This window comes from Hoplias malabaricus, chromosome 11, assembly GCF_029633855.1.
Source record: "Hoplias malabaricus isolate fHopMal1 chromosome 11, fHopMal1.hap1, whole genome shotgun sequence".
NCBI classification, from domain to species: domain Eukaryota; kingdom Metazoa; phylum Chordata; class Actinopteri; order Characiformes; family Erythrinidae; genus Hoplias; species Hoplias malabaricus.
In genome coordinates, this window is record NC_089810.1 from 42232835 (window position 1) to 42253092 (window position 20258).

General features: G+C 43.5%; 1 protein-coding gene across 1 annotated transcript in view; it reads right to left on the reverse strand.

Annotated features, from left to right (window-relative positions):
• Window positions 1–595: 595 nt before the first annotated feature.
• The window catches only part of ets1 (v-ets avian erythroblastosis virus E26 oncogene homolog 1), a 34948-nt gene continuing 15285 nt past the window's right edge, over window positions 596–20258 (reverse strand). Inside the window, exons 2-8 of the mRNA XM_066685051.1 lie at window positions 18209–18328; window positions 15611–15811; window positions 14452–14529; window positions 13533–13778; window positions 10173–10433; window positions 4961–5079; window positions 596–4480 (exon numbers count right to left, since the gene is read on the reverse strand). Of these exons, the coding sequence (XP_066541148.1) occupies window positions 4265–4480; window positions 4961–5079; window positions 10173–10433; window positions 13533–13778; window positions 14452–14529; window positions 15611–15811; window positions 18209–18328 (1241 nt within the window). The 3' untranslated portion in view covers window positions 596–4264. The remainder of the gene's footprint in view (window positions 4481–4960; window positions 5080–10172; window positions 10434–13532; window positions 13779–14451; window positions 14530–15610; window positions 15812–18208; window positions 18329–20258) is intronic.

A 20258-nucleotide genomic window follows, 5' to 3' on the forward strand; every position in this document is an offset into this window, starting at 1 on the left:
CCAACATGTATCAGAAACATTATTATTAATATTATTAGTAGTAGTCTTAATATACATATTTTGTGTAGTGCAAGCCATGAGATAAAGAATCCAATTGCTTTATAGTCCCTGAAAAATTAAGTTTATGATCCAGAGAGCCGTGTCTCCAAATTAAGGCCACCTCCGACACCTCCTGGCATCTAGGTGTTAATAGTGATGTAATGCGAGGAAGACTGTCAAAAACAGCCACCTACACGTCCCGTGAGCTCTGGCAGATACTGAGGTGTTTCCTGAGATAATTAAATTTAAATCATCAATAAATTAAACTGTCATGCTACTGGAGAGCAAGACATTATTATCACACCTATAGGGTCTTTAAGAGATAACTGTAGCAGACTCGCTTTCGCATGTTTACAACGGAGAATGTCATCGTGATGCACTGATGCAAGTTAACCGGCATGCACTGCATAGAGCTGGGCGGCAGCCAGTCTGCGCCGGATTAAATCGAACAAGCCTAATGACTGATTGCTCCTTTGATTTCAGGAGAGATGCTGGATGAGCATGTGTCCACTAGAGAAATGACACCACCACAGATTGTTTTGTTTTTTTTCACATACATTTTATAACATAACAATTTTAAGTACAATAAGAAATAGAAGCTACCGTTTATAAAACTCTCCAGCAGAACTTAATGATGGGCCAGCATCAGCCTTATTTTTATCTTTATATAACTGTATAAGCAGACAGGTCTTTAAATTTCATATCAACTTTGTTTTTTTTCTTCAGTAGAATACAAAAAAATGAAAAAAAAAAAAATAATAAAATAAAAATAAAAATAATAATAATACAAAGAAAACTCGCTACATTTGGTCCTCCGCTACCTTGAATGTTTTTTTTTTTCCCATGAAAGCACCAGCTGTCTGCATCTCAATATTTTAATATTTCAAAGTTTATAAAATATAAATTATTGAAAAAAAATATTCAAAGGTTTGTGAACTAAATACATAAAAAAATTCTCATCGAACAAAGAACAGAAAACAGAAAACAGTATAAATTGTACAAAAAAAATGGTGGGAAAGAAGAAAAGCTTTCCTCAGTAATGATTCTGTGATATGCCCTTGTCACTAAAGAGTCAATCTTAGTTCTTGACACACTTTTGTTCGTATTCCCAAGGTTAGACATGATACTGAATGAGCGCTGTACTTTGAAGGAAAAAGACAGCAACATAATACCACAAGAAACTGCACTGATATTATGAAGTAGAAGTTAAAGCTGCACTATTTAAACTTTGGGGATTTAGAGACCTCTGTGGTGGGAATGTGTAATTGTAAGCAACGTGTGGAGAGGACGAAGTAATGTGGGTTGTGCTTTGGAACCCCTTCCCTGAGCAGATGAATCTAATGATGAACCTTGTGTATGAATCTGATAACTGATGAGACCGATATCAAGCTCCAAGCCAAAGATTCACAGGAATCCTCTGTAAGTCCTTGTTTTTCTAATGTAAGTAAAGGATTTGCTATTACCTTCATTACCATGTTATCATCAGTGTTTCACACATGCTGCATATCGATGGGCTCTCACACGTACACATGCTATTGAGCTGAAATTTTTAATCACTTTGTTTAAAGACACTTTGTGTAAAATTCTTGACAAATCCCTCAGATGATTTAGATTTTCAGGCTTTAGAGGACAGTTCCTAACATGCATTTCCCCCTCCCCAGATTCTGTAAACCTACTTCGGAACAATCTTACATAGTGCAGCTTTAAGTAAAAGCAGGAGTGGACCTTTGCAGATGGAGTAACGACAATGAAACTAACCCCAGTTTTGTTCAGAAAGATCCATTGCAATTCCTGGAAGGTATTCCATCAACCCACTTTTTCAGGCAGGTCTTTTGACATGAATATTTAGCATTTTTCCACCTTGTTGCATTTTCGCCATCCGGCTTCATCCGTGCCCAATGCATTTGTTCCATTCAGTTCACGGTAACAGATAACAGACAAGAGGAATGAAGCTAATGGCTGATCCTTCTATCCTCTGGCAGCAGAGATGAGCTCCCAGGCTGAGGGCTCTGGGACCTCACATGAGTTTGGATGTTATTACTGCTTTGACTATGGCTTATTTGTACAATCTGTCTTTTAATAAAGAGTTATGAAATGCAATCTGTACAAATAGACAGTCCCAAAGCTGCCTCGTTTAAGAGGGCTAGCCTTCCACCACTGTAAACAACTTTTTTTTTTTTTTCTGTCGATGATACTTCTTGACTTTGGCTTTTCCCACAAGGCTTTTGTGTACTGTGCTCTTCCCACACAAGAATGCAACCCAAAATGGTGCCTGAAAAACAAAGCCACCAACATAAACCAAGCTTACACTGCTTTAAATTGCTACATTGATGTTGGTGGCAATGAAACGTTACTAATCTAATCTAACCCCCATACAAAAGATATGCCCAAAGGGTTTGTAGACATTAAGGTATCCCAGATGTTCAGTGGTGCACATGCACCTCGTACAATCAACATGGAACTAGCATGAAACAACATGGGGTGGTCTACGGGCAATGCAACTGGAGGCCTCTTTGTCGTATTGTTTTCACTGCACCTTCATCTCATACAGCAATATGAATATACTAATCTGTAGCTGATACAACAGCATTGAGATATCATCACATCTTGCTTTAACATCCTCTCAAACAAACCACTGCTCTGGAAACAGTCAAAAGCCACTTGTTACGTTTCAACTTTCTTGAGCCATCTTTAAAATTTCACTGTTTATTCAACCTGAACCTTCCTACGTTCATACATTTCCTCAAAATATATCGTGCAAAGTTCACTCCAGTGGTCAATCTCTCCTGCATCTCAGAGCGCTTCAGTACGGCTTGGCCAAGCAAGGACTGGACAAAAGCCTTATGTTCGTGTGGTGATTTCTATGTAACATTTAGTCTTTTTTTCCAGAGCCAATGTCCTACCACCAGCTCCTGAAAGAAGCAGGAGAATCCCTCTCAGTTAAATGACAAATCCAATGTGCTAGACTGCGCCCTCTTCACTCTACTCCTGAGAGACAATGCGGCTACACGTGCGTTTACTTGACATTTGCCATCGGGAAAAAGGTAAGGCAACTATCTCAAAGATAACAATGTAGACATAAATGGAGGCATACGTAAGTGACAGAAATATTAACACTGACTTAAAACTAAGGCAAGAGATGCTTGAAGTCCTTTGTCCTTTAGAATTTAGAAAAAAAAAATCAAACAGTTCTAAGCCCGACAGCTGCCTGTGTCTCGCTCGGTTCAAAACCGAAACACTTCTGCTCAAAAACCGGAGGCGGTGTGTGTGTGTGTGTGTGTCAGCCGCCGTTGAGCAGAAAACGGCTACTTTCGGTTGTGTCTGTCACCCATTCTCGGTTTGAGTGCGAAGAAGCCCTTCTAACTGAACTGATGTATGAGCTTAAAGAAAATAAACACAACAACAATGAAAAAATACAGTATAGTATTGTCAGAGGTTTCAGTAGGGGATTGTGTGCAAAGTGAGTAATGAGCGATATTTGATTTTACAAAGAAAGGGGATGGAGATGGAGGTGTCGCTGAACGGACGTGGCATGATCAACCCTTCATCTGATGCATATGAGCCATAACAACTCACAAGAAATAATACTGGCACAAACATGTATCAAAGAAAATGTAATAAAAAAATATTTTTTTTTCCATTTTTTCTTTTTCAGTCCCACGGTCCATCTGAGAGCTCTGTCCTTGAGGACAGTGACAGTGAGTAACTTAATAGTAAATATTTTCTGTGAAGTTTCTTTCCTCTAATTTTGGCAAGATGATTTGCTAACTGGAACTTGCCATCCATAGGAACATAGGAAATGAGTCCTTCATTCTTCCCTGGTCAGTCCCCCCCTCTCTGGCAGTCTGCTGTGGGTGCTGCTGGGTCTTTACTTTCTCTTTTCATTTTTCCTCCTTCCCCCTGTTCGGAGCTGCATATGGATACAACACACATTCACTAACGACTAAGAAACTTTGGTAAGATGTTTTCATTTGGAATGCTTTCTTTTCTTGCCACGGCTGCAGCCATGAGCTCAAATGAAATAATAATAATAATAATTATCAAAAAAATAAAATAAAAACAAAAAACTGGACCATGACTAGGCATTAAGACAGAAGGTGACTGGACCCAAACTGGACACCCCACGACTACCAGGGTGACAGGAATGTAAAAATAAAAGAAAAACAACAGAAAAAAGTCTCGTGCTCTGGTTCCGCACAGTACGGTTTTGTTTCAGTTTTGTTTTTCACTCGTCCGTGTCGGGCTTGACGTCCAGCATGGCGTGCAGCTCCTCAGGCGTGTATCCCAGCAGGCTTTTCAAGTCACACACGAAACGGTAGACGTAGCGCTTGCCGGACGTCTTGTGGATGATGTTCTTGTCGTAGTAGTAGCGCAGGCCACGGCTCAGTTTCTCGTAGTTCATCTTGGGCTTGTTCTTTCTCTTTCCCCATCTCCGGGCCACCTGGAGGACACAGAGTGAGAGAGAGTTGAGAAAACAGAAGGAATCCGACAGTTATAGCTGTGAGGTTTTGATGGCATTTCACCTCGAAAACCTTAGGGAGGTCAGGAATTCATTTTGAAAGATTAGTTCTGGATCACAGAAGACATTCCAACTAAATACAAATGTACTGCATGGTGCAACATCACTCCAAAAAGTGAGCCTAACATCTGGTGGGCTTATATCTCTCTCTAGCTAATGTCTGGCATTGTCATCATGTACAGCTACTCCAAGCAAATGAACTAAGCACATGTTCATAAGCAAATGACAATTGGTGACCGCTGATCCCTGGCTGCAAACCCAGTAGCTAGATACATGCATTAAGTAACTGTGTAGGTCAATTTTCTGTGTGTTTTCTTTAAAGAAACAAAAGCTTTTCTTTGTCCCCCCCTCAGTCTGGCCTTAAGGAGGACAGTGTTGGCCTCTGCCCTCATGACCTCTCACCTCATCAGGGTCAGAGAGTTTGAACTCCCAGCCGTCTCCTGTCCAACTGATGAACGACTGGCAGGATTTGTCCGTGAGGAGCTCCAGTAGAAACTGCCACAACTGGATGGGTCCACTACCTGCACAGACACAAACACAATATCGGATTAGTTTGGACAAGCTTAAGTTAACAAGCCGTCTTTCTTTTCCCTGCCACTGTATGGTCATGCATTTGGTCCCTGCCTCATGCACTGATTGTTTCTACAGCATCTGGGATTCTCAAACATTTTTGTGAAGATCCGATTGCACTGACTCACAAATCAACTAAGAGGGGTTAAGTCCTGGATCAGAAAATGTACTAAATGGACGTATGTCACTTTAGAGAATGAAGTTTCACTGCTCTGCAGCTCAAAGCTTTATACACTGCTAGCCTCTCTTAAACTAGTTAAGGTTGCTACTATTTAGAGGGTGTGTTGACAACATACTTAAACATTTAGAATACACTGTGAAACTGAACCTCTTTGGGCATTACTTCTGCAATAACCCTCATGCTCTAGGGTTTTAGAATCAGCAATGTACAGTAGCATAAAGCATTTGCATTAAGACACACTGCAGCTATGTGCCTATGTAATGGATTTTTCCATGAACACCATCCTCTATAACGGCTGAAAAGCTTGGACAGACAAAAGGACCCTAGTGTTAACACTGTCTCCTTGTGCAATGTCCTTTGGCTGGTCAAGATTTTGACTCTTAATGTGAATTCCATTCATCTGACATAACCAACGGCCCTGAAACTAAAATACTATGGTTATGAAGTGTGTCTGAGTGCACTAGTACGAGTGTGTACACCACTGACACAAGTGTGTATATGGGGATGGTAGCGTGAGTGTGTGGGTGTGAGAAAGCTCAGCTGTCGATGGCCCACTGCAGTTAGGGGCTAAAGGTTATGGCTTTTTCAACATCTTAGGTGTTGTTACACCAGGGGGGTCACTGTGGTGTAGTTATCTCTGAAGACTGTGCGATGATACACCAATCAGTACCACTGGGATGAGGTGGAGCGGTGTATATGATGCAGATCTCATCATCAGATATCAGTACCTGACCCCACTGATGATTAGTTCAATTCTATCCCCACAGAAATGTTCCCAAAAATAAGAGTCTGAAACACCTTCATAACAGAAGAAGCACAGCATCAACAACTACGTGCCTGTGAGCTTTATGTGACCACACAGTACACATGGAGGTCAGTGTGTGATGGTAGGCACGTACTTGCCGTGATGCTACAGTGGATGTTCATGAAAGAACTAAGCTGCAAACTTACTGAGCAAGCATTCACTTATCTCTCACTTTAAAGTGGAGAATGCTATGCAGCCTATGCAGTCTGACAGAGTCCCATGCTTTTGTTGACCGCTAGAACGAGATGTTCTCTCGTGCCACATCTTGTGCAGCATGCTCTGAGTGTGTAGGCTGAGGAGGAGGCCTCTGCTTCTGCACCCAGCTCAACAAGACTCCTTTCATCTTTGCGGTTTGTGCATTAAGATGAACCAACACTTCACACATCACACCTGCTTCAAAAGCCAGCAAGAAGTAACCGGAGAGGGAGAGAGAGAGAGAGAGAGAGAGTCTTTGGCAGTCAACAACACTGAAGAAACATCTTCTTGATGAGAGAGATTGTACATTCGGGCTAAAAATATATTCACTGATCTTACATCGGAATACGCCTGTAGATTGCAGCAATTTTAGCAAGGTATACCATTCAAGAGAGTACCCAGGTATCCCTTTCTCTAGAGGGTAGCGTGGCCCCATTTCTCCCCTTATCATAAACGTGATGCTACCCAGTCAGCTGGCATAGCAGGTCCGGACACCTAGACTACTCCAAGAGTGTTCAACTGCCCAGTGATGTTGTGTTATGAGCAGTTTGAAAAGAGCTAGTACTGTGCTTCACATGTCTCTGATGAGGCCTGTGCTCTTCGCCCTCCCATGTCGGTGGCATTGTGTCGGACCAGGGGAGTTGTAGCTAACAGATAAAAAAATAGCAACAACCTTGAACGTTGTTAGAGATGGGGACATTGATGGGAATACTGAGCCAAATCAACTGACTGTTTCAGTTTACTTTGACCATTACTTGAACGGACAGGTCTGACTCCATGTGATGAAAGAAAATTCATCTGTCTGGCAGCTTTTGCAAAATCTGACTCAGACCAAGAACAGAAGTACTTTCACCTCAAGGGGTGCAGCAATTCTGGTTACATTCAGACATGCTGTAACTGCTGCCTTGTTTAAGGTGTAATGGACGATTGAATAAGAAGCCAAAAGCAGCCTCGTTCCGTACTGTACACATAGTTCTTTCAGTTAACATTTAGAACCATCTGCATGGTGGCTGCATATCCATGTGCTGAATATGGTTCTGTATAGTACCAAAATAGGTTCTTCTATTACAAAACTAGCAGAAACAATGGTGGTGGTATGTACAACTATATACAACACAGTGCATCATTTTTACATGCAGATGGCTCTATACGAAACTATGGTTCTATAATAAAGAACCCTTGACGAACGTCTGTTTTTAAGTACAGTTTACGCATGTGCTAATAATAATTTAACCTTGACTCTATTTCATTCACACAGCCATGTTTTTAAAGTAAACTAGCCATGTTTGTGGGTCTTAGTTTGGGATAGTTAAGATTGTAGTTTATAGCAGAGGTAGTCCTCCGTCACCCTCACTGTCTGAAAGAACAGGAATCTGAACTAGAAGCAGAACCAGACAACTGTGCCAAAATGGTTGGGATCTGGAAATAACGATGCCTACATCTGTCATCTCATGCTAGTGCACACTCTAGAACTCATATGGACTAAAACCCTATCCACCTTTAATTTTCACCAACAGAGAATCTACAATCGCCTGACAGAAATGTTCATAAGACTCTAGACTGTAGGGCCAACGGTTGACTGTAGATTTTGAGCTGCAGCGATTAGCATTAAGAAAGAAAAACAGAAAGTGCAAAGAAAAAAAAACAATCAAAAAAATCTGACTGTTGATGACTTTGTGCTGCGGTGCTGTGGTCATGTTGTTCTCTTCAAAGATGAGTGCATGTGTACATTCTGAAATGTGGAAAAAAAAGAAAAGCCTCAAAGGCGAGAGGCGAGAGGCTGGTTTTATCGCTCTCTCGCTTTATCAACCCCCTCATCTCCAAACGGCAGGACTGAGCAACTGCAGCTCCTGCTGCTATAAACAGCCATTTCAGACCATTACATAAATGACTATTAGACCAGTCTGCAGGTCTTTCTCTCCCCCTCTCTCTCTCCCATACATAGAAGCACTCAGACATTCTTCTCCATTACATAAGGACATGGGTTGATGAGGTCTAACGATGCCAGCGTTCCCCTGGTTAGGTGAAAGTATGTATTTAATGTTAAGAGTAATGGTCGGCTCTGGGAGAGTTCATTCATTCAACTTTCTGTAGCCTTAGTTTACACTGCAATCAGCCATGAGTGACGCGGCTATAGATTCCATATCTCACGTAAATCTGAGATGCATTGCTACAGCAAGTGGCTGACAAAGCGCAAATTAACAACACTTTTAGGACGAGGGACACCTGGCACAATCCATTCCTGTACCTGCTTGAGTAGGCCCACAGCCCCCATATAAGGGATGTCCACGACGTCTCAGGTTCTTATTTACCTGCTCAAAGGGATAGTGTTTGAACTCTGAAATCACTGTTTGAAAATACTTTAGGTTCCACCATTGAAAACCAGAGAATATGTATGTGTCAACTAATCAGAAACTGCAGCCTTCTCTTTTAACAGAGCTGTAAATTAACAGTTTACAATCTTCCCAGGGTAAGCACGTTGAAAAGGACCTACTGCTGAAGACATTTTAAATAGACGGATGTGTTGTTTTTGGACATTCTTTAAAGAATTACATGTTGTTGAAGACATTTTTCAAAGCACATGTTGTCGAGGATGTATTTCCAAAGCTTACAGTTCCAAGGACTGGAACCTGAGGACATCTTTCAAAGGATGAATTTCCAAGAACTTATTGTTTTATGACATTTTTCAAAGGATGGGTTTAAAAGGACACGTTTAGGACATGTTTCAGCAGTTTGCTTTAGCTCCCTTCGCCAAACCCTACCAATTCCACTCAAATACATACCCAGGTTCCTCCTGCCGTGTGTATGATTCACAAATGAGCGGGTCCCAAAATGGCTGCGACCAAAGGAGTTTACGCTGATGTCTCAAAGCACGGCTGTGTACGCAAATTTAGGGAGCGAGTCATAAGTGCTAAAAATGACTAGTATGACTTAAAATAGCAGTTAAAGGCTTGAAAACTCTGACGCGTGTGCTGTGACAGGCGTAGGTTTAAAAGCCACGTCGTTGCAGCGCTGGTTCAGAAAGCCTCCCAGAGATTGAACGATAAAGAGACTCTCAGGTTAAGTGCACTGAGCCACTATCATTTTGTGCTGCGCCCTGCGTTGCCAAGACGACCCGGGAAATGGGTTGAGATGCGGGCCGCAGATAAGCCCAGCGCACATGAAAAACGAGGAGATGAAGAGCAAGGTGCATGGAGAGAGAGACAGAGAGAGAGAGAGAGAGAGACACTCATATCTGTTTTTGTTGCTGTTGGGTGCTGCAAATTGGTCAGGCAAATAGCACACACTCACGCAGAGCTCACAGAAGCACCAGTGCCAGCAAAGAAATGTAGAGCTTGCAACCATTTCACAAAGGTGGAGTTGTGGTTACAAAACTGGTGCAACACGGATCTCCTGCGGATTCAGAGTGGGTCACGTCCTACAAAGGAAAGGAGCGGGTCCACGTCGCTGCCTTGTACCTTGCTTCCATGTGATTTCAGAAAAGAGCTGCATGTTTGTGATGAATGTGTGGATTCTACAATTTACCATCGCTTCCTGGTGCTATGATTATGTTTTTACTAAAGGGGCATCACCACATTCAACCCTTTAGTAATAAAATGTAAAAAAAGAAACAGCAATGGGCAGCCATCCCAGAGCTCATTTAAGAAGCAGTTAAGGGTTACATGCCTTGCTCAAGGGCCCCTTAGCCATGGATGTTGAAAGAGTTCCCTCCCCCTCTGCCCGTGATCATCATTTGTGACTAATGAGTTGGACTTGTGTGATTCACTGCTACCATGATCCTCCATTTGTATCGTTTTGGCCTGACTAATGACTGAACCAATGAGATCGGAGCTGCCTCCTGGGAAATAAACAGGAAAACTGACCCGTGTATCCTGCAAGGGCAGCGGCGGGGATGACTGGTTTGTCCTTGCTGAGGTCAGACCGCTCCCTGACGTAATCCTTGAAGGTGCCCTTGTGCTTGTGGCCGTGCAGAGCTGTGGGATAGTCCTCCGAGTCAAAGCTGTCATAGGATGGAACGCGCTGAAGGCTGTTGAACGACGACTGGCTGCTCCACGACTGCGTGAGACGGTCACAACTTTCGTAGCTTTCTGTGCTCTCGAAGGAATCCTGACCACCCAGCTTTCCTGAGAGATGGGGAGAGACAGAGAGGGAAGAAGCAAACAGTCAACCAATGCTATAACATGTCATAGATCATCATTCCCAGCCTACAGGAGCTGTGACATCACAAACCTTACCCTATAGTCTATCTGGAGGAATGGTCACTGTTCAAGTTGCAAGCTTGTGGTGGTCTTCTTGCCAAAACCAACTGGCAAATCACCATCTGATCACATATTTATCTGAAATCTAACTAGCCTTTGAGAAAGCGACTGCAAGCTCTTAGCTTTGTAAGGTGCAATAAAAAAATAAATAAAAAAGGGTAAGAGGGCTAGTTCTCTTTCTGGGCCAGAAGAACCAGCCAGTTCTGCTTATAGTTCACCATCACATACAACTGCTGTGCATCTATCTTGGACTATCTATTTTGTAACTGGAAGAACATGGAAACAAATTGCCTTTCTAATTTCAGCCAAAGAACTGCCCCAATTGAATGCCACTTAAAGAATGAAAGCTGATGCAGCAGCGAGGCAGATCCCCCAAACTTTCAAGTGCGAAATGGAAGCCACATGTGGGGGTTGGTGGTGCTACAAATACTTTCCCACGTTGGGGTTAGTGGGGGGAAGGCTGGGCTTGCCAAAACCAGGGTTTACAGTGTGAGGCTTGGTCATAGCTAAGAGGCAAAAACCTGAGTTGCAGCTTTGCACATTCCTGCCATGCTACGCTATTCAACAGGGTGTCCTGAATTTTGATAAGTAATGTACAGAGCAGAAGAGTACAAGTTCTAATTTCTGCTAACCATGATGTTAAAGGCTGTGGATTTCAGAAACCACTCAGTCCTGGACTACAACCTTTCAGTACAATCCCTGTTCTCACTGAGGTAACTATAGCTAATGCCACAACAAACTTGCATCACCTTCAGAAGCTCTTTAAGGAATTGCCTATAAAAGAAATACTAGTTTCGATGATGTTCTGCATTTTTGCATCCCAGGTCCCTCCACCCTGACCCAAAACCCTGTCAATTGGTAAATCCTCTGTCCTCTACAAGGTTGATAGAGCCACCAGTTTAACCTCTCTGTCATCACACGATTGCCTTCAACCACGTCTGTTTTACATTACTAAACAAGCAGACTTGTTTATGTGGTTTCTGACACTGTGACATAATGCCTTTGAAAAAAAAAAAAGGAAACTGGATGGCTAAAAATAGCCGGACACCTTTTTATCCAACATTTCCTCTGAACTAGAGGGTACTCCTAGGTGGTTTGGCCTCTTTACCTGCAGTTAGAGGCTCTTCACATTTGGAAATTCTTAATGCTACATAGTACAGCACAGCTTTGAGGATCTGAGGATCTGATGGCAGCCTCAAGAGCTTTAGTGAGACGATGTACAGATGTTGGAGGATTAGTTCTGGATCATTAACACCACCACAGCCCATCCCAAAGGGACTGGATGGAGCTCCATTACTCAGAAGAATGTGGTGAACGCAGGTCACTGTTAAGAATGTACAGCACTGTCTTGTCCATTGTGTCCACATGCCTGTCTGGAGTAGGGACCGTCACTGTCATTAAATGTTCATGAGATTCAAGACAAGAAAACCTTGTCTTTGTGTTTGTTTCTCACTGAGTAGTGTCTTTATTTCTGTCCATCATCCCTGTGAACAAAGAGGACCTGAGGACCTTAAGCTTCCATATTCCTGTCAATCTTAGAAATCAAGCAGGTCTGTCTGAAATGATGTAGGTTGAAGGAAAGTGAGTGATAGTTTCGACTAAACGTGTAGCTTATAAACGTTAGGAGCTCCGGTGCAAAGCTAAAGTAGCAGATGTCTTATCTGACCACATTTAAGGTGTGGGAACAGTAGTGTAAATGAGATTTTTTCAGCAAATGATAGCTTTAAAACCGCTTTAACCAAGAACCGAGAGGACCGAGAACAAGTGTGAACGTGGGGGGGAAAAAACGTTAGCTTCATGAGAAAAGCGCCTAGCGCTTGTTTCGTCTCTTGACACCTCTGGCACCTTACGAGAATGCGAAGATGCTCTTAAACAGCGTCCTCATTACGATCACTCGCCCTGAAACCTTTATCTTTAAAAAACAAAAATTAAAAAAAAAAAAAACATCACAAGCCAGAGGCTGGAGAGATCATGCTGCTCTCTGTGGCTTAGCACTTCACTCTCTTTGATGCTCACAGCTATTGTTGCTTCTTCTACTTTTTCTATTCCATATCTTCTCTGTAAATGGCGAGAACCACAAATAAGAACCCAACGCTCCCCTACAGTCTGCACATGCACACATGCGACAATGCAAAACTCACACGAAAGGAAAAAAGTAAAGAAAAAAAAAAAAGATCTTGCCAAAACCAAAGCTATGCAGACCACACACACCACCGACCGCTTCAGTCGCGGGGACGACGGACTGAAATGGGGACGCTGCTTTGCTCAATGAGAAACAAACACAAAGGGAGGGCTTTCTTGTCTCTTTTCTGATACACATTTGACGACAGGGACGGACCCTTCCCCAGCTGTCAGCAGAATCCAGTCTAAGTCTGGACATACGAGTGAAGACATCAGTGCTGTGATGCAGGGTCCAAAAACTCACCCTTCTGACACTACAGGACAGTTAAAATGATCCTTCACATGACACAACTCAAAAACTACACTCCTGCTCACAACCTGCAAAAATACTGTCAGTGTGATCACTAATCTCTGACCGAGGTAAAAACAGCTACTGACACAATGCACTTGCATCAACAAAAGGAGCTTATATAGTGTTCCTGGTTCTATATGTAGGAATGTGAATTTAATGTGAAGACTGCTTTCACAATGCAGGAAAACGCATGCAGAGGCTTTGTGACTGTTGGTGGGTTTATAGAGAACCATTGTCTTCATCGAAGAACCCTCGATGAACCATATTTTGGAAGCTGTATCTCACCCAGGTCTATTTCAATCCTAAACAGAGCAGCCTTAGTACTGTTTTTAGCATCAGAACATAGAAACCTCTACCTGTATTGGTTCTTGTTACCATTTACATCCTTCCTTTCCAAACACCCAACCACCCACATACACTCATATAGCTTCACCACCCACCAGCCCACACACTCACAACCACCTGCTGTGCCCCTAACTCCCAGGTCTCACCTCTGCTGATGCGCCCCACACACATGTTGTCGGGCGACACGACTTCCTGTTTGACCGAGAAGTATTCCCCCTGCAGCGGGTTGAGGGGCGTGTCCCTCAGAATCACGTTGGAGTACTCGCTCTCGTATTTGAGCGACAGCAGGTCCTCGGAGCTGATGGGGTGGAGGGTCTGGTAGGACTCTGTGATGAAGCCGGGCTCTGAGTACTCGGACGGGGGCACGCACTGAGCATGCTCAATGCCATAACCTGGAGAGAGGGTTCAGATTACTGGCTGTAATTTCACGCTAGACATTCATGCCATACATAGCTGGAGTACTCAACATTGTAGTGTCCATCTATGTGCCTTTACTACAATACCCAGCATGCATTGTGCCATACAACCACTGGGAACACCACTCCCCCCTACTGGGATAAACGAATCTTGACCGCTAGTTTAGCCAATATGAAAAACAATCTACTAATTTGTAGGTTTTGAGCCTTTTTTCTTGAAATTTAAGGCAGTTTAAATACCGTTCTTTAACATTGTTGAAGTTTGTAATGTTTGCAGCTGCAGGTAGCTCCTCAGGACAATGTGCTCCATCACATGGGCTTTAATAAGCAAGTCAAACCAGACCTAAAGTAAGCTACTACTACAGTACCTGATATGCACAACAACAACAACAACGTACAATATCATTTCTCTTAGATATTGAAACAATATTTAACGAAGGTCAAATGGGTATATTTCATGATTTGACCAAGCTACCGTCCACAATAAAGACTCACCAGCCCTTCCTCTACCTCTCTTTTAGATGGGTGAACACTTTCCTCAGACAAATCAATGCATATCTCATATTACGGGCTCTGTGGAAGTGTGTGTGTGTGTGTGTGTGTGTGTGTGTGTGTGTGTGTGTTCTAATGGAAGCTGCAGGATACTCACTGACAAAGTAGTCTGAGGTATAGCGCGATTCCTGGAAACTAGAGGTTAGGCCATTGACAGGGAAATGCTTTGTGTCTTCTGTGTGAAGAAAGAAAGAAGGAAAGAAAGAAAGAAAGAAAGAAAGAAATGAAATAAAATCTATTCATAAATACAGTATTCATATCCACAATGCTGTCCCATGTTTATTCATATTCATAAAACATGGACTAGTACTTGACTTTGTTGGATGTTGTTGTTGTTTTTATTATTTAGCAGAATACGCACATATAATATCAGAACTATCCGGTGATAATTACAGGCATTGAGTAGGCCGTGCCATAGAGTCACCACATCAACTAACAACCTCCTGAACAACTTATGCTCGTCAACTGAAGATAAGAAGTCAACAGCAGATCCCTCTTGCTGTAAACACGCTAATCTCAACGCCAGGCGATAAAGAGCTGTAAAGAGTCATCAATCAAGAGGAAAGGATGTGGAAAGCTACAAAACAATCTCCTCTAACGCCCGTAAGAGCGTGCTCTTCATATAGACCGCAGATTAAGAGAGCAGATAGCATGTGCTCGTGTCAACTGCCGATCTGCTTGATAAGTAACTGAATCATAATGAAGCTGAATACTAGCATTAAGCTTGAGAACCATCTGGTGCTCTGTGTAAATCATTATCCATATTTCACCCTGTTCTTTGACACTCAGGACTCCCACCGAGCAGGTACGATGTGGGTGGTGGGTCATTCTCAGCGCTGCAGTGACGCTGGTGAAACTGGTGGTGTGTTAGTATCTGTGGTGCTGGTGCGCGTGGATCAGACACAGCAGTGCTGCTGAATATTTAAACCCTTCAATGCCACTGCTGGACTGAGAATAGTCCACCGACCAAAAACGAAGGACTAGCTACTGTCTCTGACTTTACATCTACAAGGTGGACCAACGAGGGAGGAGTGGACAGAGAGTGGACAGAGAGTGGACACAGGGTTTAAAAACTCCAGCAGCACTGCTGTGTCTGATCCACTCTACACCAGCACAACACACACTAACACACCACCACCACGTCAGTGTCACTGCAGCGCTGAGAATGATCCACCACCACATCACACCTGCTCTGTGGGGGTCCTGTGCGCCGAGGAACAAGACTGATGGTAAACACATCGTATAAACAAGTCTACCTTTCTGCAGCATCTCTAAGTGCTCCCACAGGATATCCCCCACAAAGTCCGGCGCCAGGTCCAGAAAGCGATCCTTGCCCAGTGCGCACAGAGTGGCTCCGTTCATGCAGAACTTGTGAAAGTCCACATTCTTCAGACTGAACTCGTTTACCGTCCAGGTCAGCCATTCTCTCACGTGGCCCTCTGACCACTGCCGGGGGTCTGCAGGGGGGTTAGAAGAGAGAGAGAGGGGAGGAGGGGGTTACTGATGAGAATGTGACACTCAGCAATGTGCAGGCAGACTCCATTATGCTTCCAAACACGTCTGATGCACTGGAAACCTAATTAAGCCATCTCCTGATTCAAACTGTAATTTCAGCTTAGCTAGAGAGAGAGAGAGAGAGAGAGAGAGAGATGGTTGCTGTGTTGCTTCTATGCTATCTGGACCTGCCCCTGCATATGAGGCTAAGGTCAACATGCTCAATGCCAAGTGTGGACTCAAGGGCTAAAAACCGATGAAAAATCTGCGCTGTCATCTGCATCGTTGTGAGTATTTATACTTGCCTACATCAGTCTGCAATTACACCACCAAAACACTAGGGCTGAATCACAAATATCTTCCTGTACACGGTGTAGTGATGTAGTAGTGCTATTAGTTTATAATCCGTGTAAGGAGTAGGCCAAGAAAAAAAGAACATCTGGTGGAAGGTCTGGTGATTCCACATCTCGTAGTGAATTTACACTAATTAATTATTCACTCACCTCAGCACACCCAGAGATTTTGGACAATTTCATGCTTCCAACTTTGTGGGAACAGTTTAGAGACGGCCCCTTCCTGTTCCAACATTACTGTGCACCAGTGCACAAAGCAAGGTCCATAAAGACATGGCTAAGTGAGTTTGGTGTGGAAGACCTTGACCCTATCGAACACCTTTGGGGTGAATTAGAGCGGAGACTGTGAGACAGGCCTCGTCCAACAACATTGTCTGACCTCAGAAATTGCACTTCTGGAGAACAGTCAAAAATATAGGTGTATATATATATATATATACATATACACACACACATCAGGTAATGCATAGCATCAATGCCTTTTCTCTGTCTCTGGTTAGCAGAGTGTCATCATGTAGTTACACACACTGTTTTATGCGGCCCTGGTGGCGGTGGTGATGTCGTGCGGAACTGAAATAGCTATAATTGTAGCCTAGGAGTCCTAGTGCACACACACACACACACACACACACACACACACACACACACACACACACAAAGGCTTGTTTTCATACATTATCAGGACATTGATTTCAGTACATTGCTGTAAAAATGAATCACACACAGGACCCGGCAGCAAAATACCAAACTCTTACACAGATTTATGTTTTTATTTCATTTATGTTTTTACTTTTTAATGAATGTAAGTATTATTATTAGTTTTTTAATCCAGTGTCTCTACATAGGTATCTGCTAAAATGTCACTGCTTTTTAAGTGATGTAACTGCATTATTATGCTGTTATATTTTATTGTTATGTCACTGTCATAAAATGTTTTTAAAATGAACATAATATAATTTATGGTAATTATTTCTGCAACTATTTCCTCAAAATACTGACCACAAAATATAGATTTTGTAACAGGGCTGACTTACAGTGTCTCTATGGACCTGAAAATGCATGAAATGAAACTCACACGCAGACACACACACGCACACACACACATTATATATATAACATATGGCTATTTTGATTTCCAGACAGGGAGCAAAGACCCAACACAGACAGAGCCTCACGAGACGCAGCAAAGCGAAGCCACCCTGCGGTCTGCCTCGGAGGACCATAATTCATCAGCGGCATGGAGCTGCCATGGGTCTGTCTTGAAAGATCCTCTCACAGGCATCTGCTGTGGGCATTCCAGAACTGCACAGTAATGCTGCAGCTAAGGGTGGGCGATACAGTACGACTTAAACATCATGATTCTTCCTGATACCAACACTACATGACAACATGTATTTAAATATACACTCACTGTAACAGGTCCATATCTTAATAGATATGAAGCATTTCATGGACCTTATTTTTAACTCACTCACTCAATCGTGTTTAGCAGGTGGAAAACTCTGTACAATTAGGAATCTATGCATTCCCTAGTCACTTGCACACTCACATCTGGGTCTGTGTGGCAGTTACACTACCTGCAGTGCCCCTGTGGTACTCTTATAATGTGTCACAGCATATGTAATATTATGAATGAGTGAGTAAGTGAGTGTTACAGTAAACTCTGCAGAGGTCCTGAACCAAGATCTCAAGAGTTGTGAGGTTCATTACATCAACAAAACACACACTACGCTGTTGGCCCCGACACTCACGAGGAGCCGCCCGTCCACGGTCTGATCTGATTATTCCCACAGGACAGTGGGATCCTTGTTGTTTAAAGTCGGTTAAAGGGTATTTCATGTCATTAAATAAACCGAGTCTGATGAGGAGCATGGAATCGAACCCTGGTCATCACCTCTCACTGATCTGTGTTTTACTTGAGAATCAAACCCAGGTCACCAGCTCTTACTAAAGTGTCCTGTGTTAGCAGCATTAAGGGTTAAAACGGTTAAACGGAGTTTGCATTACCTTTAGGGATGCCGAGTCTCTGCTGTTCCTTGGTGAAACCGCTGAAGGTGGCCTTCAAAGCCTGTGACATCATCTCTTTGCTCCCTGGAGTCAGCAAGGGAACGTCCCCACATTCCAGATCTGTCGCGAAGAGGAGGAAGAGAAAACACGGGTCAGGTTACACAGCCAGAGAAGCTGGAGTCCACAGTCTGAACCATTTCAGCTCTAACCAGGTTAAGATCGAGCCTGGACCTCCGTAAAAATCACACTTCCTACTGATCACTCTGCAATACATCTCCACAGTTTTGTGATGTTGTGTGTACTTCAAAATATTCGAATATCCTTAAAGTTCCCATTATAATACTTCAAGACCTCATGGCATATACTGACCACACCATGCAGCAAACTGACCACTGTGGAACCCCTAAGTGCCCATCTGCCTCCACGCTGACCCTTTTTAAATCCCATAAATCCCTCACGAGATGGCAGAACCTGAGGGTACATCAAATGCCTGATGTCTATCCATAACCCCACGCCCCCAAACTGTCCAGTTACAGACAGCCTTCTGTCGCCAGAGGTCAGTGGATGGGGTGAGAGGTCCAGTCCAGCCTGAACAGTAGGGTCAGTGTTGGGGGCAGATCGCCTTCACAGCCTGCAGGTCCCCAGCAGGACACAGAGGGTCCTTTGATGAGTTAAACAGAGCCTGATGACTAGGTCTAATCCAATTAGAACGGCCCAAGGCGACCAAGGAGGGGACCTGGGGGAAAGCCCCTCAAGGCTCAAAGCCCCTGACCAACAGACTTAAGGCTATGACCTCCACAAACACAGAACACAAAGAGTAATGAGGTGCGGGGAAGGGGTGGGCTAATGGAATTTCAGCCTTGATTGATATTATGTGACTTCCTTTATGCCCCTGGAAACCAGGATATCTGGGATGTGGATAAGACATTGGGAATGCCATTGGAATGCCAGAGGAATAGCTTACGGTTGGAGGATGAGAAAGCTAAAGGAGTTTAGACCTTGTTTTATGTCACATACGGTCTTCAGGCAGGAATTTCCTATCATCTGAGATGAGAGGACTGTACAGATTCCAGGCTCTGGGAAGTGAAGTATGGAATGCATATTTAACTAGGGGTACTATTCCACTGCATGGTCTTTACTCATCTCGACTCATCTTTCCTGCTCCTCCACCAGGTGAATCAGGTCCTGGTTCTGGAAGCGGGTTCTTGTTTAGTGGCTGTTCTCTCGTGGTTCAGAGCGAGTCGAGTAGGGACTAAACCGTGGAGTGTAAACCTTGCAGAGCGCTGATCGTCCAGAGAGAGTCGTCACTCTACACCACGCAACGCAGACGACCAGCACCAACTCTCCATCTGTAAAATCTCCAGCTGCAGCAGAGATCACGTTTGTTTTTATCCGACTCACGACGGCAGCTCGTAAAATTATGCCGTGGTCTTTTGAAGGGGTTCAAACGCTCCTTGGATCGGTGGCCGACGAAAGAATCCAGCGAGAGCTGGACTCTGCAACAAGGAAGGAACAAAGTCTACTGATCTGTCTGAACTGAGTTCAGTTCTAAACAACAATAACTGGGAGCTGTGGTAGTGGGTGTAGATTAGGGACAATGCAGTGGAAAAGTGCCAAATGGTATTACAGGACAAGACCCCTAATGCTGCACTGAAATGTTTGAGACCCTGTATATGTATCACGACGTAAATAGAGTTGGTGTGTGGTGGCTTCTTTCTGTCTGGGACCTTCTCCTGACTCCCAGATGTTCTGGCATCTCCACGTGGTTCTGAACTGCCAGCTCTCTCTCTCTCTCTCTCTACCCTATGACGAGACACAGCCGAGTCAGGAATGTGCAACAGCTGTCCCTCCTTCTCTCTCTCACACTCTGTCTGTCTGACTCTCCTCCTTTCTCTATCAGTCTTTTTTCTCTCACTCTTTCTTCTTTATGAATGTCTCATTTTCTCTCCCTCCTTCTCCTCTTTCCCCCGTCTCCTACGTTCTCTTTCAACCCATTTCTCTCATTCTCACTGTTCCCCCTCCTTTCTGTTTCACTCTCACTCTCTCTCTG